General features: G+C 38.5%; 2 protein-coding genes across 13 annotated transcripts in view; one reads left to right on the top strand and one right to left on the bottom strand.

Annotated features, from left to right (window-relative positions):
* The window catches only part of RIBC2 (RIB43A domain with coiled-coils 2), a 32,918-nt gene extending 13,628 nt beyond the window's left edge, over nucleotides 1-19,290 (bottom strand). For 3 of the 8 annotated variants that reach the window (XM_021393047.1, XM_021393051.1, XM_021393056.1), the window contains exons 1-6: nucleotides 19,075-19,290; nucleotides 15,515-15,596; nucleotides 12,139-12,483; nucleotides 11,391-11,509; nucleotides 6,640-6,867; nucleotides 3,809-3,975 (exon numbers count right to left, since the gene is read on the bottom strand). In XM_021393047.1, coding sequence (XP_021248722.1) covers nucleotides 3,809-3,975; nucleotides 6,640-6,867; nucleotides 11,391-11,509; nucleotides 12,139-12,483; nucleotides 15,515-15,596; nucleotides 19,075-19,191 — 1,058 coding nt within the window. In that variant the 5' untranslated portion in view covers nucleotides 19,192-19,290. Of the gene's footprint in view, nucleotides 1-3,808; nucleotides 3,976-6,639; nucleotides 6,868-11,390; nucleotides 11,510-12,138; nucleotides 12,484-12,889; nucleotides 12,957-15,514; nucleotides 15,597-18,849; nucleotides 19,047-19,074 lie in introns of those variants that run through there. The other 5 variants (XM_021393073.1, XM_021393066.1, XM_021393060.1 and 2 more) reach the window with 5 other exon arrangements.
* Nucleotides 19,346-26,707, top strand: part of SMC1B (structural maintenance of chromosomes 1B) — a 38,624-nt gene continuing 31,262 nt past the window's right edge. The window contains exons 1-9 of one of the 5 annotated variants that reach the window (XM_021393033.1): nucleotides 19,346-19,677; nucleotides 20,155-20,194; nucleotides 20,704-20,735; nucleotides 21,911-22,099; nucleotides 22,406-22,518; nucleotides 23,644-23,847; nucleotides 24,183-24,421; nucleotides 24,777-25,035; nucleotides 26,451-26,591. In XM_021393033.1, the coding sequence (XP_021248708.1) occupies nucleotides 20,729-20,735; nucleotides 21,911-22,099; nucleotides 22,406-22,518; nucleotides 23,644-23,847; nucleotides 24,183-24,421; nucleotides 24,777-25,035; nucleotides 26,451-26,591 (1,152 nt within the window). In that variant the 5' untranslated portion in view covers nucleotides 19,346-19,677; nucleotides 20,155-20,194; nucleotides 20,704-20,728. Of the gene's footprint in view, nucleotides 19,678-20,154; nucleotides 20,195-20,703; nucleotides 20,736-21,910; nucleotides 22,100-22,405; nucleotides 22,519-23,643; nucleotides 23,848-24,182; nucleotides 24,422-24,776; nucleotides 25,036-26,450; nucleotides 26,592-26,707 lie in introns of those variants that run through there. The other 4 variants (XM_021393034.1, XM_021393015.1, XM_021393024.1 and 1 more) reach the window with 4 other exon arrangements.

Genomic DNA, 26,707 nt, shown 5'->3' with positions numbered 1-26,707 from the left:
CCTTTCCCAGCTGTTTTCTACCTATATTGTAATTATGAGTAGCTCCAATTTTTTTAATACACTAACACTGGGACTTTCTTCTTGCTGCGGGTTATTCAGTTCCCATTACCATGTTGTACTTAGTTGATTTTCTTTTACCTTTCTGTCTAGAAGTATTAAACATTACTGATGTTTACAAACTTCCACTGTTACTACCTGGTTCAACAAGGTACATAATCATGTCAGCCTGATCCCGTGGGACCACTTCAGAGAAAAATGACCAGTCTGAGTCCCCTTTCAAGGAATGTTTCCTTCAAACATCTCAAAATCCTTCTAATAACATCTACCTTAAGAACCTTGTATTCTTCATTATTTTCCCCAAGATTAGAATAACTCACTTGAGTTTATCTGTCTCAGTTTCTTTAAACATTTTTCTTAGTTAGCTTGGTGGAAATCATCTTCAACCTGTTTCACCAGAACTCAGTTATCACTTATCTCAATGCAGAGATCAGTGGACTCCATGTCAACATCATTAGGATGCTTTTACTGCAAGTTTACAATCTAGAATCAAGGGAAAACCCCAATTAATCTCATAAACTGTCTATTTTTATTTAGTGTGACATCTTTTAGAGATCTTAGAATTGAATATGACCAAAGATCCAGACACATATCTCTTCTGCTTTAGATCACATAAATCTTCTAACCCTCTTTCCAGTCCATTGGATGTAATCTCTTTCTCTAATGGATTTATTTTTTTGTATCTACATATCCATCTTTCTTACGTAGTTACTTACCCAGCTTCTACATATTTTTTTCCCATGTGTTTAAATTCCCCATTTTCTAAATACCCATGGTTGGCTCTTCAATTGCAAAGTCAATTCTTAATCACAGAGATGGAAAACTATTACCCTGCAACACACTGAGATTTTTCTCCTTGGCTTTGTATGGTGCCTGCCTAATTTTCCCTGCTTTCATCACATCTTTAAGCTATCCCTACACTCTCCTTTAGAAGTACACTCTCTTGAAGTTTTTTCTATTATTTCTAATGAGTGATGGTGCATCTAGGAATATCTTCTCCCCTTCTTTTGCCCACTTATTATAACACACATACAATTTCTGTATCATGCCTGACTGCTATAATCACCTTAGTAAATATTCCTGTTTTATTATGTAAGCACATTATACCCAAAGCAAATGGTGGTGGTTTGGCAGTAGAGGCAGTAAAGAACCTTCCCACCAATATTCCATTACATTTTGTTGCCATGCAACAGATGGCAGCAGAGGGGCTATATGGCAAATTAACCTCTGACACAGAAGTGCATATGAAACAAAAGTGTGTCACTGAATTCCTCCATGCAGAAAGAATTGCACCCATTGACATTCCTTGATGCTTGCTGAAAGTTTATGGAGACCAAACAGTGGATGTGAGCACAGTGAGGGTGTGGGTGGTACATTTCAGCAGTGGCAACATCAGCATGAAAGACAAGCCACACTCTGGATGGCCATGCTCAGCTGTCACACCATGAAATGAAGAGAATCTCAATCAGCTCATCTGCACAAACTGTGCAAATATCATTACTGGTGATGAGATGTAGTGTCACCACTACAAGCCAAAGCCAAAACGGCAGTCCATGGGGTAGTAACATGTTAATTCCACACCGAAGTAAAAGTTTAAAATGCAGCCCTCAATGGGCAAAGTGATGTGCACGGTCTGCTGGGATAGGAAAGGAGTGATCCTTCTGGATTTCCTAGAAACTGGACAAATCATCAACTTTGACTGCTGCATCATGACACTGACTAACCTAAAGGCTTGAACTTCCAGAATCAGGCCAGAGAAGCAGACAATCTTTCTCTTGCAACATGATTAACACCATGCCCCATACCAGTCTGAAGACCGTGGAGTGCACTGCCAATCTTTGCTGGACACAAAGATTGCTTTCCTTCCACACCCATCAAATAGCCTGGATTTGACACCTTCTGACTTCCATCTGTTTGAGCCAGTGAAAGATGAACTGCATGGACAACATTTTCCTAGCAATGACGCCATCATAGGTGCTGTGAAACAGTGGGTCACCTCTGCTGGTGCAGATTTTTACAAGCGCAGCATGCAGGCTCTTGTTCATTGCTAGTGAAAACACATAGCTAATGGTGGTGACTATGTCGAAAAATCGTGTTTTGTAGCTGAGAATATGCTCTATCAAATAGTGTTATTGTGCTCTTTGTATCTGTTGTAGTAGCAATACTTTCTAACCATCTTATTCTACTTTTTTTTTGTTGTTGTTTAAAAACAAAACAAACCAACCAATCAAACAGAAAAAAAACCCACAATTTTCTGTCTAGGTTACTTTTCTTCCTTCCCTAGAGTCTGCAAAGTAAGTATTTCCCATTTGTGATTCATGTGATCTACTTAGGTATTGTTCTCTCTGACCAAGCTGCAACAAGGAGCATTATATTTTAAATTGTGATCACTTTCTAGAAATTAATTTCTAAAGACTTGGATAATGTAAGTATTACAGTTAAGCCTGAGACACAGTGGTCAAACAGTCTAACTACAAAATCAACTAGCACTTTTCAGAAACAATTATGTTTAAAAATGATTACAATGTTTTTTTCTCAGCACCCGTAGAGCTTAACAGACTCTCCTCTATTTCGAGTATACTGTTCAAACAGCACAATTTATACAGAAAAGTAACAGTAATTATCAGCATAAAAAATTGGGACTGCTCAATTAAAAATTAATATGTTTTAATTTTCTGTGTACTTCAGGTTGATGCCTCTAGAATGTCATCGACTGGTTGTATTAAACTGTGCATAGTACTGACTTGTTGGACAATTTGAATATTCTTCTTCTTTAAGATAAATGTTCCTAGCAACAAATAAACAAACAAAAATGCAGTTAGTGAATGTTTTCTCATTACACAGAAGTTACTTGAGAAACCTAAGGAAAACGTAATGTATAAATTTATAGCTGCTCATAAAATTCAGATTAGGAATAGAATTAAATGTAACTGTATCTCCAATATGAATATCATGCCTCAATACAGCAAATTTTATTTTTAATCCTAGAGTAACCTTCCAAATCCTCACAATGTAAAACTAAATTATCACAATTCAGAATTTTTGCTTGCATAATAAGAAAGCACTAGGTATTAGGAATTCTTTGCAAGGTGTACAGATGGATACATGATGAGAAGGAAAAAAAAATGAGACTGGAGGATTAGAACACTGAATCAGTTGGCTTGATTTTTTTCCCCCGTCACATATTATATTCTCTCTTTCTCAGCATATCAGAAACAATACCTATGCACCATGATCTGTCAGTGGTTAGCTAGAAAATCATCTAGTTCTGTCATATATAATTTCAAAGATCCATTTGTGTCATTAACTTCACTTACAGCTATGAGAAACTGGAAGTTTTTAATGAAGTGAGTGGATAACTATCCAGTTATTTGTTTCAAAAAAGTAAGGTAAATTAAATATACTGTTTCATACCCACTAATATAATTTGCTGTCTAACTGTATATATTTGCTCTTTTCTTGTCTTTATAAACTTAACAGTCTGTTGTCAGTGGAACAATGTTACGAATTTCAGCTACTATTGCATATATGCAGGTCAAAAACATCACAATCTACTCTTTGAAGGTGTTTTCAATGGCAATGAAAAACAATCAATCTAAAATGCTTATTTTTTAAAAAAGTATAATTTTGCAATAAATTTGTTAGAAAAGAAATAAAAATATAAGTGGAAAAGTTCTTTGAAAGCCAAGCAATTGTATTAATGGCAAAGAGTTTTTTTTTTTGAAAAGAAGAAAACTCTCTTGGCACGTACTTTGATTTCTGCTCCTGGGATAGTTGTGCATTTATGCTGTCTAGAGCTTGGCGGCGTTCCCGATTCTGTCGTTCTTGATGCCGTTCTAAAATTAACTGTGCTCTTGCAGCCTGCATACTTTGCCTGTCCCATTCAGCATCTCTTTGGCGTTCCTCCTCTTTTAGTCTCTACAAGAGGGAAAAGAAATGCTTCATTTGTTATTTACTCAAAGACAAAACAGTCTATATAAAGTCTTATTGGTAAATTCATCCAAACAACAAGCTTGCTTGCCTTTACTGAACACTAGGGGTAGCACTCAAAATAGGGAGAAAAAGTATACACTTCTGAACAAGGTAGGAGCACTCATACTAGACAGTAGTAAAATAGTTCAGATTAGGAAGCTACACTTTTCCAGGGAGCGCTCCCTAGAAAAGTCTCCTTGTTATGCAAAAGAAGAGAGTAAGAAATTTAGGTCTGCTGTCTGGCAGAAATATCAGTAGACTACTATTTCTTTCCTGCATACTAGCTCTTTCAAAATACACAGATCGGCAAGATGACCTTTAAAAAAATTTTTTTTAAGTTGCTAGACCCAAATCATTACTTTCTCTGTCATCTCTCTGTCACACTACCACTTAGAATCATAGAATCATAGAATTAGCTAGGTTGGAAAAGACCTACAAGATCACCTAGTCCAACCATCCACCTACCACCAATAACCCCACTAAACCATGTCTCTCAACGCTATATCTAAACGTTTCTTGAACACCTCCAGGGATGGTGACTCAACCACCTCCCTGGGCAGCCCATTCCAGCGCCTGGCCACTCTTCTGGAAAAGTAGTATTTCCTAATGTCCAGCCTGAATCTCCCCTGGCGCAACTTGAAGCCATTCCCCCTCATCCTGTCACCAGTTACAAGAGAGAAGAGGCTGACCCCCAGCTCACTACAACCTCCCTTCAGGTAGTTATAGAGAGCGATAAGGTCCCCCCTGAGTTCCTCTTCTCCAGACTGAACAATCCCAGCTCCCTCAGCTGCTCCTCATAAGGCCTGTGCTCCAGACCCCTCACCAGCTTCGTCGCCCTCCTCTGAACACGTTCCAGGGCCTCAATGTCTTTCTTGCAGTGAGGGCCCAAAACTGGACACAGTACTCAAGGTGGGGCCTCACCAGTGCTGAGTACAGAGGGAGAATGACTTCCCTACTCCTACTGGCAACACTATTTCTGATACAAGCCAGGATGCCATTGGCCTTCTTGGCCACCTGGGCACACTGCTGGCTCATGCTCAGCCGAGCATCGACTAATACCCCCAGGTCCGTTTCCTCTACACAACTTTCCAGCCACTCTGCCCCAAGCCTGTAGCGTTGCCTGGGGTTGTTGTGGCCAAAGTGCAGGACCTGGCACTTGGTCTTGTTGAACCTCATCCCATTGGCTTCAGCCCAGAGATCCAGCCTGTCCAGATCTCTCTGTAGGGCCTCTCTACCCCCAGGCAGATCGACACTTCCTGCCAGCTTGGTGTCGTCTGCAAACTTACTGAGGGTGCTCTCGATGCCCTCATCCAGGTCATCAATAAAGATATTGAAGAGGACAGGCCCCAGCACCGAGCCCTGGGGAACACCACTTGTGACCGGTCGCCAGCTGGATTTAACTCCATTCACCACCAGTCTCTGGGCCCGGCCCTCCAGCCAGCTCCTTACCCAGCAAAGGGTGTACCTGTCCAAGCCACAGGCTGCCAGTTTCTCCAGGAGAATACTGTGGGAGACAGTGGGAGACAGTGACACTTCTACTACATTTCTTGTCTGATATTACCATGAACTGAACCAAGAAACAAAGCCAGGAAAAACTTTCTCACTATTCTCAGTAGGGCTCGTTTTCTGCCACCTTAGCTATTTAAATGGCTTCAGCATAGGATCAGAGAAGAGCCAGTACCAATACTTTCATCATCAGCTTCAAAGAAGCCCTTAGGAAAAAGACAACTCTATCTTCATCTTTAGCACTAGAGTAGATAACACACAGTGTAAGATATTGTAGGGATTTTAAAAAATAAAAATTGAACATTCCTTCATTCAGTAAATTCAGCTCCTGAACTGAATTAATTAAGTAGCTTCCTACATAATAACACTTATGCCAACACAATTCCGACTGCAAAGGAAGTATAGATTTCTTCATCTAGACTGTCTCCTTCCATCCACCTGTAGATCATCACTTACTGGCAGTATTTAGTTTTTCTATTGCAATCCCATCCCAGAGCACAAGCCATAAATATGCAGGAAAGTAGAAAGGAAATTTCATTGGATTCAGGAACTTCTAAGATGTGAAATATGCATGAGTAGTATCACTGGACCTGCCCTCTTTGTCTTGCTCAGGTATCCAATGTCCATGAGGACACTGCTCCACCATGTCTGTCCTGCTGTGACTGTCAGCTTCTGGCTCCTCTTCCCCTATGGAGCAGACCACTTCTATTCCTGCTCATCTCTTGCTGGCAGTTCATGCTGTTTCAAGTCCTAAACTGCACACCACGAAGCCTGGCCTTTGGGCTGTGTAGGGCCTTGTTCCCCAGCTGGGCCACCATGGACCATGCATCGAGATTCCTGAGGCCCCTTGGCCTTGAGCTTCACAGCAACCCACCTTTCAGCCCAACCCCAAGGCTCCACTCTTGCTTCTCCCTGACATTTCCCAAGTGCTTCAGAGACACTGTGTTAAGTTTGAATGATTGAAGTTTGGGTGAAGCTCTGAACAACAGAGAAACAGTCTCAAAATTGGATATGCAGTGCAAACTTAAAAAATATGTTCTTCAAGATATTGTTCATAATACTATTACAACTAAGAATACAGAATATGCACATAAGCTTAAATACCAGCTTCTCCAGAACTTGCTGCTGTTGAAAGGAGCGGATTGCCATCAGCTGATCCTGATTCATTCCCTTCCACCGATCTGTGATCACACGATGTGTACCAAAGGAACTGATGGCTTGCTCAGGGTTTTCAGAAAGTAAGTCTCCTTGAAGGAGGCTAGAAATTTCATCCATATCATCTTTCATTTTTTGATGCTTATCCAGCTTCTTTCTCTCAGCTAGTTCAGCAGCCTGAAGTCAATGGAAGAAGAAAAGTAACAATTTTTCTGATAGAAAATATTAACTAAGTGGATGCAACAAAGTTAGTACATACAAATAGATTAATTCTCAAATTGCATACAGTTGTCAACAGCATCACATGTGAATATTATGATCACAGCCCTACTGGTCAAAAAGACTGAAAATCTAATAGCATGTATTAATTATATAAGCATAATAGCATTGCTTTAATGTTATTGAAACTCCTCCTTGCTAGGGCGCACAAAGCGTGGGCTGTCAGACCTGTCTCTTGCATATACAGCTTTGCACATACATCTTGACTGCAACAACCCAGTGGATACCAGTTTCTCAAGTTTTTCCAAGATTCTCTCACAGTCTGCTGAAAATTACTGGCTTTGAAAGTGAAAAGTTGAAAATGCTGAGGAAGAATAATGAGAAGATATCAACAACTGAGAATGACAGCCTATCTAGACCCAATTGTAGAAATCCGGTCCTTTGCAAGTGTTACACAGATGAATTCTCCACTCAGCAAGTATGGTGATCCATCCCACCAGAGAAGACTGCTAACCTGGTTTTATCTCTACACGTGCATTTATGGACTTCAGGTTTGTATGACAGGAGTTCTCCCAAGCATCAGGCCTGGAGAATGTCAAAGGGTCTTTTATTTGCTATGGGCAAGGACAGACAATGACACATTAAAGACTGGGCAGAAGAAGAAATGACAAAAGTATTAGATGTGCACACTAGTAAAAGATGTCTACTTTTAGACAAAGGAAAAAATTCAAGCAAATGAAATCTTGACAGTCAAAATGTTAATTTCAGATCTAGCAGTTACCAGCTCTGCCATTATAAAATGAAATAAGGTGGAAACTAAAAGTCACTTGTTAATCTCACTGAAGTCAGTCTGTACAGTTTTTACCAGAAGCATAAAGCAATATTTTGATCCAAAAAATTTGTGTTGCTGATTTTTTTTTCTCCAGAAAAGTAACAATTTAAGAGATTACAACTGCCAACAAAAAGACAAAACAAAAACCACAAAGATTTTCAATGTTTCAATATTTCTGGGACACTGAACCAAAATATCTTGGTATATACTTTTAGCATATTAATACTACAAATACAGCAATTATTTTTAACTATGGAAATGCTCCAAAATAAGCCACATTTAACAGAAAGTCATTTTGGATGGATTTCACATAAATAATTCCTGAACAATGATGAAGAACTATTGAAGTTTAAACAGTGTAATTTTTATTGAGATCACTTTACTAAGGTAGTTCCACTGTGATTTAGCAGCAGACCCAAAATAGACACTTAAACCTTGTAATCTTAACCTTCCCACTAAGAGGGAGAGCCTTAAGTTTTCTGAGCTGCTCGGGAATCTTACTGGAGAAAACTCCCAACCCTGTGCATAGCCATGTACGTAGCACTACAAAATGATTAATGACACTGTGAAATAAAGACTTTAAACTATGTAAAATCTGATGTATTTTCCATCAAGTCAAAAGCCCAACAAAACATAGTTCATTGGTGTAGCATGTAAGCAAGCAAAACAAGCAAACAGATGCACAAATACATGCTACGTCACTTCTTTTCATTTGTGCTCCAGAGTTCATACTATATACTTCCATTCTGCTGATTCAAGTAAAAAAACTAACAAACAAAATAAATGTACATGGAAGCATTGCAAGGTCAGGACTTCATATGCTTAGAGTAATACCAAGTTCTTAGTGTACAAGGAACTAAACTGCTCCCAAACAGGACTAAAAGAATGCACCACGTATTCTGAAGTCCTTACCACAAACCATGAAGCTCACAAATGACCAGAGTGATCCATCCATGGTCTCAGGAGCTTGGGAAAGACGTATTATTCATCTGTTCAATAAATACAATTCCTTTGGCTACATTATGCAGATACTTACCTCATAGCAGGGAATTGAACACCCAGTACATTTAAGATGGGAACTTCTGCTTAGCAAGGTCTGTTAAAAATCAGTACATGCACTATGTTTCCTCATATATGAAAATGTGGCAAAAATGTTGAAATACTTATTACTCTAGATGCTGAATACCAAGAATAGGATATGAGTGATTAAAGATACTTGCACAGCACGCTTCAAAGAATGCTTAAAAACAGAGTTACCATTCTTCTATGACAAACTAATATTTTCTTTCAGGTGAAAAAAAGGCTTCAAAATAGCTATTCAAAGTCTTGAAATTTGGCTGAAAGACCTAGTTTTCTCTCAGGAAAAAAGATGTATAGAAAATCCCTCCATAGCCTTTTTCTGCTAGATACAACTGCAATCTGTACAATATAGTGAAAATTAACTACACTGAGATTGTTGCTTCTGTCTCTATTATTATGCCCTTTTGTGAGAAAACAAACAAACAAACAAAGAACAAGCCTTTCCATGTATTTAATATGAGCACAAATAAAGTAGAATGTGTATGGCCAAATATTAAAAGCAAACAAACAAAAAAAATCACACCGGACATAAACTTCCCCTCTAGTCCACCCCATTTCTCAAGCCCCACCACAAATGCAGGAACTTTTACATGGAACAAATACGTATGACAACAATTACTTTGGATATCATTGTTAACTTAAGTGCACCTAGGTGTACCATTTTGGGTACTTTTGTAGGTACTGATGTAAAATACTCTTCAGTAGTCTGGACTTCAATCAATAAAATCCTTTTCAATTATCTTGGTCTAACTGTATATACATAAACATACACACATATATACAAACATAGACAACACATATGCTTAATGTGGTTTGAAGGGTTCAGGCAACACTTACACAAGCATGCATATATACTATCACACTTTAATCAAAATATACCATATCTTATGTAGGTAATGTGAATGCGCCTTATTTTGTTGTGATTAAATAAAGGTAATTCAGACCAAATATTGTGTAACCAGACGAACAGTGTTCATCTATCCCTTGAAGCTTTACATATAAGATATATATGATTAACTTAGTAAGAAAATCTTTGCATGACAGATAACACTACTAAGACACACGGAATAGAAGTGAATGGAATGGAAGTGACTTTCAAAGACCATCTAACCAAAAGTTACAGCATATTATTTTTGGCATTGTCCAAATGCCCCTTGAATGCTTGCCTTGGGGCATCAACCACCTCTCTAGGAATCCTGTTCCAGTGTTTGACCATCATCACAGTAAAGAAATTGCTCTGGTTATCAATGGTGGCAAGGACCTATAGAGGGATCTGGGCTGAAGCCAATGGGATGAGGTTCAACAAGACCAAGTGCCAGGTCCTGCACTTTGGCCACAGCAACCCCAGGCAACACTACAGGCTTGGGGCAGAGTGGCTGGAAGACTGTGTGGAAGAAATGGACCTGGTGGTACTGGTCAATGCTCAGCTGAACATGAGCCAGCAGTGTGCCCAGGTGGCCAAGACCAATGGCATCCTGGCTTGTATCAGAAATAGTGTTGCTGGCAGGAGTAGGGAAGTAATTGTCCCTCTATACTCAGCACTGGTGAGGCCGTACCTCAAGTACTGTGTTCAATTTTGGGCCCTCACTGCAAGAAAGACATTGAGGCCCTGGAGCATGTCCAGACAAGGGCAACGAAGCTGGTGAGGGGTCTGGAGCACAAGTTTTATGAGGAGCAGCTGAGGGAGCTGAGATTGTTCAGTCTAGAGAAGAGGAAGCTCAGGGGAGACCTTACCACTCTAACTACCTGAAGGGTAGGGGTAGTGGTGAGGTGGAGGTCGGCCTCTTCTCTCTTGTAACTAGTGACAGGACTAGAGGGAATGGCTTCAAGTTGCATCAGGGGAGATTCAGGCTGGATGTTAGGAAATGCTTCTTTTCCAGAAGAGTGGCCAGGTGCTGGAATGGGCTGCCAAGGGAGGTGGTGGAGTCGTGGACCCTGGAGGTATTCAAGGAACATTTAGACGTGGTGTTGAGGGACATGGTTTAGTGAGAACTATTGGTGATAGATGGATGGTTGGACCAGATGATCTTGTAGGTCTTTTCGAACCTTGGTGATTCTACGATTCTATGAATGATAAACTTCATGTCATGTTTCATTGAGTTCCAAAGCATGCTCGGAAAACAACTGAGAGACCGATACACAAATATCAAGGATGTGCTAAAAACAATGGTCTTGGGGCATTAATACAAGTGATAAAGACAAAAAGCTACTGGTAGAATTTTTCCACACAAGGAGAAAGAAAAGCTGGCAGAGGCAGCTAAAACTATCGGATGAGCACGGATTAAAAGTACCAGAGAGATGGGAGATTTGGGGCTACCTGCTACAACAAGCCGAGAACCAGAAGGAAGAATTCTGACAGAAGGTAACTAGACAGAGGATAACCAGATCCTTGCAGAGAACAAAGAAGTGAATAAATCTTCTGAATCAACACTGAAATGTAGCTGCTATCAAACATCTGTGAAAACATCACTACTCATTGTACTTTTGCTCACAGGTCATCTCATTTTCCCTCTATTTTCTCTCCTCCTCCACTCATTAACAGAAACAAAAACCAACAACATGAATTTACCTGGCTTCTGTTAAAGTCTTTGGTAGCTGCACAAACAGCACGTCTAGTTTCTTGTTCTATTTGTTGTTGCTCCATAGTCTTTCGGTCAAGTTCAATCCTATTCTTGTCATGAAGATCATCTGAATTAGATTAAAATGAAATGTCAGTTTTCGTGGACAGTATGTGTCATATGAACATGGAGGAAGGGGAGGCTACAGATGTAGTAAGCTGATTTATGAAACTATTTCCAAATCCTGTCACCAAAGCTCTCCATTTTGGAATTTCAAGTGATTCGCAAAATCAGTTCATTTTGTAATCAATCTTGTCTTAGCAGATAAACAAAGTTAAAAATAAAATAGTACACCAAGCATGTTTAATAGCAAGTTAAGAAAAAGAAAAATCAGAATTATTTTGTTTGCTATAGAAAAGTAAAGACTGGATGACTTGGCCTGACAAAGTGTATATATACATATATATGTGTGTGTCATGCAAACTATAGATGATTTTTCAGAATACTCTGACACTTCATGTGAGGTGTAAAACAGAAATGAAGCCTAGGTAATAATACAATCATTAAGTTATCAAATGCTTCATTTATATATCAAATACATTACAAGTTGTAAAGCAAAAACTGCTCTTTCTCTAAAAACTGAATACATCAAAATACTGCTATGTCAGAACTTTATATAACAGGCTATACCACAGTTATGTTCTATACACCTGATTTACAGAAAAAGCAGTTAAAAACCCCACTATCTTCTTTTGTTACCTAAAAATTTTTCATCAGCTAATGCATTCTTGCAATCTCTCTGTTGTTGAAGAGACCACTCTCTTAACTGCTCCTTTTGAAATTTCATCCTCTGAGCATAGTTTAAGTCTTCACCCATAAACTTCTGCAAGCCAGATACAGTGCATCGAGGATCGTTGTCTGAAAGTCGAGCAGGTCTATCCTTCTTTAAGCCTTGCGGATCAGATAGATCAAATTCACGTCTTGTTTCTGGCTTCTGAAAATTCTTCTGAAAGTCACTGACAGCTTTGTTTATGTTTCTGATACTGTACTTCTGTCGTTCTTCTAACATACACATCATCTTGTCATTTTGCTTCATTTCATTAGCTAGAGTAAAATGAGCACAATGAACATATAATTCTTAGAAGAGTATACGCATCAAGATGGAAAATCAAATTTTGAAAAGGAATAAATAGAGCATATGCTCCAGAGTCAACACCTTAGGAATGAGTATTTGATCTATCAAGAGTCATTCTGCAAAACGCTCTAATGTTAGTAATATTTACTTATAGAATACTTTAATGTTTCTCTGAATAAATGTTCTTATTAATATTACAATTATATCTAAGCATGTGAAAAGAATACAATAATAAGTACCTCTAGAGCTATTAAATTTTATTTGATGAAAGCTTATTTTAACAGATGAATTGTATTGTTTACTAATTCTTCATATTTACTTCCAATTTATCATTATGACTAAAATACAATAACTTGCTTATTAAGAAACACATACTCAATAAAGGATTCTCAATTTAAGGAATGTAGATATGCAGGTTACTCCAAAAGTAATGCCTTCTGTTTATTTCCATGGAAACTACAACAGATAAAAAAAGCACAATAACACTATTTAATACAGCTCATTCTCAGCTACAAAACACTATTTTTCAACACAGTCACCAACATTTTTGTTAGGGATGAACAAGAACCTGCACGCTGCGCTCATAAAAATCTGCAGCAGCAGAGGTGACCCACTGTCACCACCGCTGAAACGCACCACCCATGTGCTACTGTCCACTGTTTGGTCTCCATCAACACTCAGCAAACATCAATGAATGTCAGTGGGTACCTTTTTTTTTTTGCATGAAGGAATTCTATGATACACCTTTGCACTTCCATGTCAGACACCATTTTGTCAGACAACCCCTCCACTGCCACCTGTTCCTTGGCAACAAAATGTAACAGAATATTGGCGGGAAGGTTCAACCTCTACTGCCATACCACCACCATTTGCTTCTGATGTTGTGGACCAACATAGTAAAATAGGAGGCATTACTTTTGGAGCAACCTCATAGTTATTTCACAGTAATTTTTCTAAGCTCAGCACTAAAAGAATTGGCTGTCATTAACAGCTTTTGAAGAGCTTAATAGCTCTTAGCTATGTAATAAAAATGCTAAATAATCTAGTCAAAAGTTTAAAAAAATGCATACAAAATAGCCATTCAAATAAAATTCACAATGAAATATAATTTCCTCTGACGCCAGACTACGCATTGCTTCTGGCAGTTTCCTAGGAGTCCAAGTCTGACAGGTATTCTACCAAGAAAATCAAAACAGCAGCAGAAGGAAGCATGGAAGCTGTCAATTGCATTTTACTCTTAAAACGTGTAGAGTACCCAGTCTGTGAACCCTTCAGAAATGATATCATGAAAAATTGTTCCAACCACAGACGGTCATCAAGAGTTTTGAGGTCAGTGGACATGGCTAAAATATTTTTGTGGTTATGTGTTCTGACTCAGTGATACCTCTTAATTACAGCCGTTGTACATGACATATGCAGGTCTGCAGATGATACCCCAAGCTGGGAAATAGTGCTGATGCACTGGTAGGAAGGGATGCCATTCAGAGAAACCTTGACAGGCTTGAGAAGCAGGCTCATGAGCATCATGAAGTTCAACAAGGCCAAGTACAAGTCCTGCATTTGAGCTGGGACAGACCACACATCAGTACAGACTAGGAGATGAATTGATCAAAAGCAGCCCTGCTGAGAAGGACTTGGGGATATTGGTGGATGAAAGCTGGATATGTGCTGGTAATGTGCCCTTGCAGCCTAACATGTCAGTTGTACCCTGGGCTGCATAAGTGCAGACAGCAGTTTGAGTGAGGCAATTATTGCCACCTCCCCTGCTCATGAGACCCTACCTTTTACTGTATCTCACTCTGGGGCCCCCAGCACAAGAAAGGTGTGGAGCTGTTAAAACAAGTTCAGATGAGGCCCCACACAGAAGAGGCCTGGAGCACCTCTCCAATGAGGAAACGCTGAGGGAACCAGGCTCGTTTAGCCTGGAGAAGAAAAGGCTTCAGGAAGACCTTATTGCAACCTTTCAATATATAGAAGGAGCTATTAAGAAAGAGACTTTTTACTAGAGTCTGTAGTGACAGAACAAGGGGCAATGATTTTAAACTTAAAGAAGGTAAATTTAGACGGGGTATAAGGAAGAATTTTTTTATGATGAGAGTGGTGAGTCATTGGAACAAGTTGGCCAGAGAAGTTATGGATGTCCTATCATTGCAAGTGTTCAAAGTAAGCCTGGACAGGAATTTGAGCAGCCTGATCTAGTAAATGCTGTCCCTGCTTATGGCAAGGGGGTTGGACTGGATGATACAAGTCCCTTCCAACCCAATCCATTCTACGATTCTAGCAGTAGTAATCTGTAAAAGATTCTATCTACTGATTCTATGTCAGGACAGAAAGAACATAAGCTTATTTTGCAAGCCAGCAATTAAATAAGTTTGCCAATCTGCTTGGAAAAGAAGTATTATTTTTCTAAATCATCCTGTATTTTCAGGTCTCTAACAATACTATTTATCAAGATTTATTAAAAGAAAACACTGAAGATTAAAAACTATTCAGAAATACATACCAGTTTACTCATGACAATATGAATCCCTGTGAGCCCCTACCGCAGATAATAAATACATATTCTACCAATGCAAATGTATAAATATAAATAGGAATACACAAAGGATTCAGCTTGTAAATCTGAATTTAGACAAAAGCCTACAATTGCACATGCATCTACGAATACACAGACAGAGTTGAGATTCAAGGAGATAGACCTCATTTGAAAATAATTATGTCTGTTCACAATACATGGGTGTCAAACCTTTTGATTTGCTGGGCCGTCCTGAGTGAAAATGAACTGTCTTTGGCCATATATAAAAATATGTAATATACTTTATATATACAAGTAACAAAGCTGTTATTTTTAAAATATTTTTTATTAAAGCATTAAAAAAAGAGGGCAACAAAAGCAAAACTAGTAGGTTGGACATAAATGAAAGGAAAAAGAAGGAATGAAATATATGACAAATCTATTTACATTTAACTTCATACAAATATCAGACTATAAATATATACCAAGTTCTTCATTTCGTGCTTTTTCAGTTGCTTCTTGAATTTTCCTATCCTTGACCTGGGCATCCAGTGCATCTTTATCAATCTAGTAAAAGAGGAAAAAAAGAAAACAAAACCAACACACCAACTCTTTAATGCATACAGGTAAAAGTCAAGCTACACTGATTTGTAGTTCTATCAAACAGGTATAAACTCACTACCATCAGAGTGTATACACATCAATACTTAAGATACTTAATACTTAAGAAAATACCAAACTAGGAATATTCTTGATTTTTTTTACACAATGACAGGTATATCAAAACAGACCGAAATGCAACATTTATTTGATATATAGCACTAAACATATACATTTTGAATTGCATTACAAAATGTTTTCCTAGTTACAGTAAGTATTTCGACCATCAAGATGACAGAAAGTTGTAATCCTTCTGATTTGAAAAATATGGATGGTTCCCTAAAAATACATAAAAGAAGTAACGGGGAATGAAAAGAAATATTACAGTCATAACAGGGAGAGAAGTGGGGGCAGAGAGCTTGCTGTAGCTGCCAGAATGCAGTGTTGGATGCCATCTGAGATACATGCAGTCACCTACAGTCAGATGGCAGATGCAGTACAGGATATTCAGGATATCTCTGTAGAGTGGCAGCTGAGCAAGGCAGGATACCCTATTTTAGTCAAAAAAAATTGAGTCACATTTGTTGAAAGAAAATTCATATGCAAAAAACAGCATTGTGTTTCTAATCTACTTTTTTTTGTTGTTGTTACTGGCTAAAAGTCACTTGATGTCTCTTACAAAAAAAACTATGACAATTCTTCAAGAGCCTGATAAACTATTTTAATAGTCTTTGCCTATTAGAATCACAGAACTGCTAAGGTTGGAAAAGACCTCTAAGATTATCTATTCCAACAACCCACCTACCACACATGTCCCTCAGGGCCACATCTACCTGTCTCTTGAACACCTCCAGGGATGGTGAAGTGTAACTATTTTGCCTCATTTCTATAACAAGCAAAGAGATGAAACTGACCATTTGCTTCACTTTTAACTTTTAATCATTTTTCCCCCTTCCGCATGCTTCCTGTGCTTTTCTGACCTCTTCTTCCAATTCCTACTGTTTGTTTTTTTTTCCCCTCAGATGATGGGTAACTATTTCCCTGATGCTTCTCACGTTTATAAACATGCACATCAGAGGATGAGAAGCACAACAGCTATGGAGCATTTACCTCTGCCATACATGCGATTCCCATTGCATTAAAAAGGCCAACCCACTCTGGGGAAGCAAACCTTTGTAAAATACAGATTTTAGGCCATGCTCTTTCTCACCAGGGAGAGCAATGAGCAGAAAGCAGAGGGCCCTCCAGAATAAGCTATTCCAGACACATTGTTAATGTGACTGCACCAATGAGGCAAAGAGGTAAACTTGTTAACTGTAAGCAAGGGTGAAACCATAAAGAATCCTACAATACAACTTTGCCCCTGCCCCTCACTCAACCCCCCTTCCCCCAGAAACAAACAAAAAAATCTGATAGTGTAAGGAGCATTAAGTATCAATTCACTTAGAGGTCCCATTTGAGAAACCAACCTCACATTGCTATGGGAAACACTCAAGGGAAATCCAGCTCTGTTAGTATGTAGACTGCTCCAAAATTAATACCTCCTATTTATTTCCATGGAAACCACAATTACTGGGAATAATACAAGTAAGACAATGTACTGAGTAGTATGCTCAGAGTAAGATTAGCAGCTCTTATCACATTGAAACAGTTTTCACCTGATGAGAACATATCCCTAAAAACATGACTCCTACTCACATAAAGCCATAAATTTAACTTGCTCATTCCAGAACCATACTTTAGTTGAAACATTAACAAATGTAAGACTGAGACATGCAAATGAGATTAAAATTATAAATTCCTTGCTATGAACAGTTTGAAGCAGTTGATTTCTAACTTGTAGTTATGTATAGCAATTCCTGTATAAATGGAAAGTCATTCATCATCTTTCATTAGAACTGCTCATCTGAACTCTTTCAGAAAATTACTGAATTATCAAGGATTAATTCTTAAATCTGTAATGAGATGCATCATGTTTTCCCATTTCCCAGGTAAGTAAACATACAGAAATTAAAATAACTAGTAATAATCAAGAAAAAAAAATAAAAATCTCAGTTCCCATTCTGCTTTCCAGGCAATATTTTACCCCCACATTTTTAAAACTACTCATTCCCCAGTTCAAATATTTTTGAAACTGTCAAATACTGCCCTCATTTTTGAATTGTCACAGACAATCACTCAGCTAAATTAATGAGAGAATGAGAAAACAAAGACTCTAAAACCTCCTTGGAAATAGTGATGTACTCTATTCATGTACAGCTTTGTTGACTCCTCCTGTTTTGGACTTGGCTTAATTTCAAATCACAAGAATAGTCCCTTCTGTCAGCACTTCTTGTTCAGCCAATTAATATGTTATTATTAAATGATGTTCATCAAAATATTTACAGAATTGTTCCAATTTACTCGCTTTCACTTTAGATGTTTGTCTTGTGTAAATGGATCTATCAAAACCTGTCCAAAGACAGTTCTTCAACAGTATTTGGGAAAGACCTCCAGATGGTATAAATCAGTATTGCTCAGTAAAGTACACTGAGATCCAATGATCTTCCCTAAGCGAGAAAGGGCATTTTACATTTATTTTTGAAGGCTTTAGAAAAGCCATCTTACAGAGAAATTGCGTTTCCTGGCAAAGAAAGTTGAACATCTTACTGTGTCCACACAACTTTGTTAAAAAAAAAGTTATTAGCTCCTACCATTTAATTGTACCATTGGCTACCATGCCTCAGGACGCTGTACCAGCCTGCTGAGCTCCTTGCAGGAACTGCTACTTTACTATGTAACTGACTGCTGCATAAAGGTCACAAGAGCAATTCTAAGGTGCTGCCACAGGTGAGGTAAACATATCCTTCTGCTGACATACAAGATGCTTTTTACCTGTGATTATTTAATCAGACTGTCATCTGCTGCAACCCTACCTGCACAATGAAATTAACAGACTGAGCTTGTTTTCACCACTTCTAAACTTGATCCTAGGCTAGTTACTGCTACAGAGGTCTCAAAAGCAACTTAACAGCAAAATTTAAACTTATTTCACCTCACAACACTTTTCCCTCCATGCGCACACGGAGAATCTTAACATGAGACTTTGGACACATTAAGGGAAAATTAACTACTGTAAATCCCTGTATGGACTCTTCATAGCTATTTAAATAGCTACAAAGTACCACCTGATTCCCTGATGATAAGACTGAAGAGAAAGCGAAGCCAGAGAGAACCGCACCTCACCTCCACCAGCAGCCTTTGGAAAGTGCATCAGCCCTCCATAGAGAGCCTCGGGGATTTTGCTGCCCCTTTCCTGCCCTCCCCGGAGCCAGGCCCGCACACACCTACACAGCCCCACAGCCTCGGGCAGCCCTGCTCCGGCCCGGCCTCCCGAGGGCACACGGGGGCCGGGCACGCTCCAACCGCGCCCTGACCCGCGCGGAGGCTTCGGCCGCGCCCTCACCCCGATGGTCCGAACTCGTGCGTTAAAGATGCGGCCCTGCCGCTCGAGCTCGCGCTGCCGCCGCCGCTCCAGAGCAGCCGCCTCCTGCAAGTCCCGCTGCACCCCCAGCCCGCTCATGGCGCCGGCAAGAAGCTCAATCAACAACGATCACCACCGAGCACCAACACACCGGGTCGCCATGGGGATGAGCTCCCGCCCCCTCAGCGCTCGCTGGCCAATCAGGCGAGGCCGCGCGGCCTCGAGCACGAGGCGGGCGGCGGCGTTGTGCGTCGGCTGCTGAGGGGCGAGGCCGGGCGGGGGAGTGGGCCTGTGGCCCAGCGGTCGTCTGGGGGATCTGCAGCTCCGCCTGCTTAAGCTGAGGGTTTTTTTTTTTTTTTTCCCCCCTCCTGTGCTCCTCTCCTGAAGACAAACCATTAGAAAGATACTCGGTGGTTTGTATTTTGTATGAGGCTAAAGTTTGGAGGGGAATGGCATTGGCACCCACGGCCACAAGGATGGGCTACCTGAAGCTGCTGATGGTGAAGGACTTCAAGTCCTGGCGAGGGGAGCAGCTTATCGGCCCCTTTATGAGATTCAACTGCATAATCGGGCCCAATGGATCAGGTAGGAGGCTGGGAAGGGGTCAAGGGCATTCAGTGACCATGTGCATCCTCCACAGCTGCCAAGATGGAGGTTTCTGTTGCCCTTGCACTGCTTTCCCAGACTTTTTCCCAGTCTTAGTTCTGGGCTCTTTGCCAGGTCTCTTCAAGCCTGATGAGGAACAAGCAGTAACAGCAGATGCGCATGCATCGAAGTGTGGGCCCAGTAAGAGGGCTACTATGGCTGACACTGAATGGGCAGGGATGGCAGCAGCTTGTCCCCTGAGGAGCAGAACTACTTGATTTCGCGTAGGGGATGTAGTCTTACATGGGCCTCTTTTTATGGATCTGTGGGCTTTTTTTTTCACAAGGAAGTATTTTGTCATGCCAGTGAATGCATCAAATCATCTTTCAGATCCCTTCACCCCAGAAGGTGGAGTAACAAAGGGAAACAATATTGGTAATGTTTCTTAACTTGTATTATTTGCATTGTGGAAAACAGGATGAAAATCTTCGGCCACAGGACCAAGACAGACTTCAAGGTAGCAGGGCTTCAGTGGAAGCAAAGAATCAGTAGGCAAGGTTTGGGGTAGATTTGATGAGAAAAAATAAATGACATTAATAAGAGAAATCCAAGGAAAGCTGTTTGGGTCAAGTTGCATAATATTTTGAATGCTTTCCCTTTCACATGTTTAGAAAAATAGCATTGTGGTATTCAACCAGTATCACCACCAAACAGCCTCAGACATAGTTTAACTGTTAGAGCAGAACTGGTAGAGGGAACACATAAATTTTTTTCTAGTATGATCCATAAAAATAATGTGGAAAAATCTTAGAAGTATTAACGAAATGCGTCCGTCAAAATAGTGATGTTTTAGGGGATGGTATTTCACTCTGTTCCCTTCTGTCATACTTCTTAAGTTGATTGGCTCGGGCTGCGACACTGGGTGTACTTTGTCCTTCTCTCTAATCACTTCTTTTACTCTTTTTTTCCAACTGCTGCTTTCATTTTGTTTCTGTTGCTTACGTTTGCTGCACAAACTTCTGGAAGCTGCTGAGCTGCCATTGCTTCTGTAATGGAAGGTATTGATTATCAGTTGATTTCTCTATTATAATTTTCATGATCAAGAACAAGGAGTGTGCAAACAGCACACCCAGCTGTGTAGGTCAGCTTGGCATGGTTAAATAAAGATTATTTTACTTTAAATGCTCTAGGTTCTAAACTTTAACAATGCAAAATGGCTTCTTAATTCTGTTGTAGTCCTTGCCTTATGATTAAATGCCTTCTGAGGGGAGAGGGCAGCCTTTGGGGGATGGCAGCTGCTTTGGACACGGCAGTTTAGTCCCCAAGAGCCTTTGCTTGTCAGTGTGTCTCAGTGTAGTTAGGTGGTGGGTGCTGGAACTTTTAAAAACATGGCTCACTTCTCCTGAAAGCCCTATTCAAGCAAATGGGATTTTATTCTTTACTTGGCAGAGAACAAGGTGATACGCAGTAGGGGATGCTGTGATGAGGAGCCACACGGACAGGCTTAGCATTTGGTCTTAGTTCCCTGGTCCATTAGTGATTTAGTTTATGATCTTGGTTTTAGATCCTGCTGTTCCTGCACTTTTTTTCGGTTGAAATGAGATCCATGAGTGTAAATAGCTAACTTTTGCCAGCATTGTTGACATATTTTGACTTACCCTATCCCAACCTCACTGTTTCATACTGGAAAGTTTGAAAATTCTGCGTATTTTTTTTCCAAGTCCTCTTCACGGTAAATCTGAATTAACTTTCTAGATCAAGCAGGAAAAAATAATGGGAATATTTGTAATCTCTGAATTTTAGTTTCTTCTTGTTTTCCAGTACTCTTCCTTTTCGGATGTTTTGGCAAATGATTCAGTATACTCTTAAAGCAGCGAGGTTGAAAACAAAATAATCTAGCAATAGAATTGATAAACTCTAAAGTGGAAAAACAAAAGGAGAATTCAGTGAAGAGATTTTTTTTTTGGTCTGAGATGTATTTTCAGCAAATTTTATTGTTGTGGTGAATGCCACACCCAATGTGATGATTTTTATTAAAGATTAGCTTTTTATCTGCTGTTACGTTTCAGAAATGTATTTCTTTATTGTGTGCAATATATTTTCCTCAATGAAATACAGAATTAGAATTATTGAAGACTTTTGCGTCTACATTTATGTTTTTAGTTAATTGTTAATGTTATCCCCCCTTTGATTTCTTCCATGTCAGAGCATTGACTTGTTTGTTTATTCCTAGGAAAATCTAACATAATGGATGCTGTTAGTTTTGTGCTGTGTGAAAAGATATCTAATTTGCGAGTTAAAAGTGTTCGAGAGCTAATTCATGGAGCACATGTTGGGAAACCAGTTTCTTCTACAGCAAGTGTAAAGATAATATACTGTGAAGAAGATGGGGAAGAAAAAACATTTTCAAGAGTTATCCGTGGTAGGTGGCAGGTTCTTTTGGATGTACGTTCTGTGGTCTAATACCTAAAAAATAAAGACCAAGAATATTTTACTTTGAATTTCACATACTTCTTACATTCCATCAGTAGCATCTTGATACCAAGTGTAAAAATTGAAGAAAACATTTACTAAGGGTAATGCTAAAAGTTAACCGAGGGTTAAGGGAATAGTTGAAATCCATTTTCTTGAAGGAAGTTGCTCAGGAAAAAAAAAAGTGGAATAATTTTACCTATGTATTTTCTTTTGTAGCCTTTTTATAGTGATTGTTTTTTCTTTCCTCCTTTAGATGGTTGTTCAGAATATATTTTCAATGATAAATCTGTTACTCGGTCTGCATACATATCTGAGCTTGAAAAAATAGGCATACTTGTCAAAGCTAGGAATTGTCTTATTTTTCAGGTGAGCACTTAAGGTACTTCATAAAGAAAATAAATTTCTGAGATTATTTGATATCTATAACAGTTATCTATTTGATATTCAATCTAGTTTCAAGATGATTTCAAGCCAATAAATTTTATCTTGGCCTTATCAAAGAATTTTAAGTCTTTGAAATGGAAATGATAGACCTTGTGTGTACAGGAGTACATTAGGAAGAAAGAAGCCAATTTGGAGGAATGCTTTGATTATTCAAAATAAAAGATGTAAATCTTTACTTTTAAAAGTGTGAAGTATTAATTTCTACGAATGTTAGGAATGTTTTAAATAGAAAAACACTTGCATCATGTAACATTAATCAAGAGATGAACATTTTTAAGACTATCTCTTAGGGATTGAAAATCCAATTGAGTTATTACTTCAAAAGTATTGAAGGATACAAGTCATAAATGTCATGTGCTTATGACACGTAAGCTTATGTGCATATGAGAATATTTCACATGGTTGCTTTCCTTATATTTACTGTGAAAGTCCCAAGGAAGTACTACTATTTCTCTTTTATAGAAAACCTAGGTATGCATTGTTGTTGTGATCATGATTTCTATGGTGAGGGCATTTGCCCACCATAAGAATAGATTGAGGTCAGAAAGTGTATTTAATACAGTTTTCTGAAAATGATAATTGCTTCACGTCAGCGGAGATTTGAGCAGCTGATGTATGGATAAAGCTTGTGTGCCCATTAACTTTGGGAGTTGGAGGATCTTCCAATACTCTGACTTGAAGTAGCTGTTCTTGAAACTTTTTCATTGCAGATGTCTTTCAGTTCTTTAAAAGAGCCTAATGAGATCTAATTTTGTTTTTCTGATACTGCTCACTCCTTTGTTTAGGTAGATTTAATTTGAATGTGTATTTTTTAGGTAGTATTTGATATTATAAAATTATTAGTAACGTAACGTGTTTAGTTGGCTAGTTGATAATCTTTACATTACTGTACTTTTCCTTGACTTTGAATCTATAAGTATATATTTTCCATTATGCTAATCATTAAAATATCAGGAGATAAATCTGTATTATATGCTCTTAGAGAAGAAATTTGTCATTCTATAGCATGATCTGCAGTGGTTCATTTTTTTTGCAATTTTGTTTTAGGGAACAGTAGAGTCAATTGCAATGAAGAAGCCAAAAGAAAGAACTCAACTTTTTGAACAACTCAGTAATTCATGGCAATATGCTGAGGAATATGAAAGAAAGAAGAAAAAAATGCAACAAGCGGAAGAGGATGCACACTTTAATTATAACAAGAAAAAAAATATTGCAGCAGAACGCAAACAAGCAAAGATAGAGAAAGAGGAGGTAACTCAAAGTTACTACTTCTGTGTGTGTGTTTTTGCATCTTTTGTGAACTTAGATACCTTTTAGAAAAAAATACACTTTTTGCATCTAGTATTTTTTCAGTATACTGTAAGATATGCATTTCTCTATTCTTTTAACTATATTATTATAAAAACATTAAATAAGTTGAAGAGCAGATTAGCCAGTATAATTACTGTAAGGGTTGACTTAGATATCTGAGTTTTGATACTGCACGTTACTGGTACATCAGCCTACATCACTTTGGACTTCAGATTAGACTGCTAGTGATTTAAAAATCCTTTCTTAAACTAAAAATTAAATTTTAATGTTGGCAGGCAGAGCATTACCAGATGCTTGTCAAAGAACTGAATGAAAACAGGATGCAGATTCAACTTTTCCAGCTTTATCACAATGAAAGAAGCATTGACTCTCTGAAAGAGAGTTTGGATGAAAAGAATATGGAGGCTAGTAGCAAGAAAGACTCCCTTTCTACAGCAGAAGATGCCTTTAGAGCAAAGAAAAAAGTGCTTGGTGTACTAAACAGAGATCAACAACACATAGAAAGAGAAATGAAGTAGGTTTTGCAATCAAGTTCTCTGATAGTTGAGGTTAGCAGTTGGGTGTTTCTTATTGAAGCGAGTGGTGTGATAGCTCTCAATGCTATGGAAGTTGGTTTCTAGCATTTTACTTAAGTAATAACTAGGCACTGATTTTTTCCCCCATCCTTACCAACATTTTCAGTAGTTTAATTATGTAAATACTTGTTGTGAGATTTCAGAATTTTATGCTGCATTTCGTAAGCTTTTATTTTTGGTGGATGTTTAAAAACTAAAAAATAGAACCTGTGGGTATGTAACCTTGCAGCTGGCAATTGGCGGCAGGTTTGCATGTTTGTTTGAAGGGGCTGTTTTATTTTTTTGTTCCTTCAGGACTCTTCAGGCATCCCTGATTCAACAGAAAGCCCGCTATATAAAAGCGAAGGAAAATACTTCCCACCAAATCAAGAAAGTAGAAATGTCTAAAAGATCTCTAAGGGACAAGGAGAAATACTGTGATAAGGAAAAACAGAACATAAAAGAACTGGAGATAGAATTGTATGATACTGAGAAGGCATGGAAAGAATTTGAGAAGGAAACTGAAGAGGAGATATTGCTGAGAGTAGAACATGTTGAGCTGAGAGAAAGTCAGGTGAATTGGGCGACCAGGAAACAAAGTACTGTTTACTAGTAAAGTCTCAAATCTGCACTGATGACAAAGAAACTATTTTTTTCACCAGTAATCTGTGATTTCTGATGTTCTTGTTGTTGAGTTCAAACAAAACGAAAATCTAACTTTTTTTGGGGGACTGTTTAATCAGTCAAATGGAATTGATGCTTCAGCCTTTTGGGGTAGTGGGCCATCTCCTTTCTGGGAAAAGGGAAAGAAAATGTCAAATTTGGAAGTTTTGAGTGAGGAACAGTTCTAGGATATGTATCTAAGTTGCATAGGGAATGATAAACCTGCTGTTCTGAGATTAGAAAGGGTATGCATTTCAGTGTGTAAAATCCATTTTCTAAGTAATATCAGAAAATAATGGAAGAAGCAGTGAATTTCCAGTGAAAAAGAAATTGAGAAGAATTAGGTGGAAATCAGAAAAGTTGCAGGGACTCTCTGTGGATTAGGGTTATAGCTACATAAATAATTACCTATGTCTAGGTTGAGAGGCTTTTTTTCGTTTTGCTTTGTTTTGTTTTCCTTCCTTCTAGGAGTTCAGATAAGACAGTGTGGTAGGGTAGAGTAGAAAATACCATGTAGGGTCTTTGGGCTGAGAGGATTCGTTTTCAGAAACAGCGTGTTGCTGTAGTACAGAAGTATGTTTTCAATTAGGAAAAAGAAGTAGATGACAGAAATGGACACGGGGCTTCATATTGTACGTCCTATTTACTGTGGGTCAGAATCAAATGCTGAGATAGCTTACTTGTGTTATTTTAAGTTTTAGAAGGAAAGTACAGTATTATTTTACTGTAAATTCACATTTTGAAAATCTGTCTTCAAAACCATTTGTCCAGAAACTCTTCTGTACACAAGTACTGGCTTCTCCACAGTCTCTTCCATAAAATATTTTCTGATCAATTAATGGAGAACCTGAAGAGTTGCTTATTTAGCATGGGAATCTTGTTATTTTGCACCTTGAGCGCATTTGTTAAATTAGTCATAACTTGGCGGAATTGCTTCAAGTACCATTTTATGTGTTGGCTTTAAAATATAGATTTGATAATATAGAAATGCTGTGATTGAATGGTGTAATAATAAATTCAACGCTTGCACTAATTTTGGACTGAACAAAGACAGTGTTTTAACCCTAATACTCACTGTAAAGTACTGTCAACCTGATAAAACAGGAATTGTTAGAAGTCTAAATAGTTATTGCCTGAGTTCTTATTTAAGTGTAAGCTTAGACCTGAATCTTCCCTTAATAAAATGTAATGGATGGAAAGGCCTGCAAAATTCAGTGTCTTTCACAATATTAATTTTGATAAGGTAGGAAATTACTAACTGAGAGTATAAAAACAGAAGTCATTTCATTTTCTGTGCAATGATTTTATTTTTTGTTATTTGTCCAGCTGGAGCGCTATAAAGAGCTAAAGGATATAGCAAGAAGGAAAGTAGCTACACTAAACCAGCAGCTAGGTAAACTTCGTTGGGAGCAAAAAGCAGATGAAGAAAGGATGAAACTTTTTCAGAGGAAGAAAAAAGAAGTTAAGGTATTTGTATCAAGCTAGAATTATGCTTTAAGGAAAAAAAATGTACTTTTTCTGCACCCCTGCCTCTGGTATGAAACTATTCACTACCTAGAAGTGAAATGAATTCCATTCCTTCT

Source organism: Numida meleagris, chromosome 1 (genome assembly GCF_002078875.1).
Source record: "Numida meleagris isolate 19003 breed g44 Domestic line chromosome 1, NumMel1.0, whole genome shotgun sequence".
NCBI classification, from domain to species: Eukaryota; Metazoa; Chordata; class Aves; order Galliformes; family Numididae; genus Numida; species Numida meleagris.
Note: the sequence above shows the minus strand (reverse complement) of the source record. Positions and strands in the feature narration are given on the sequence as shown.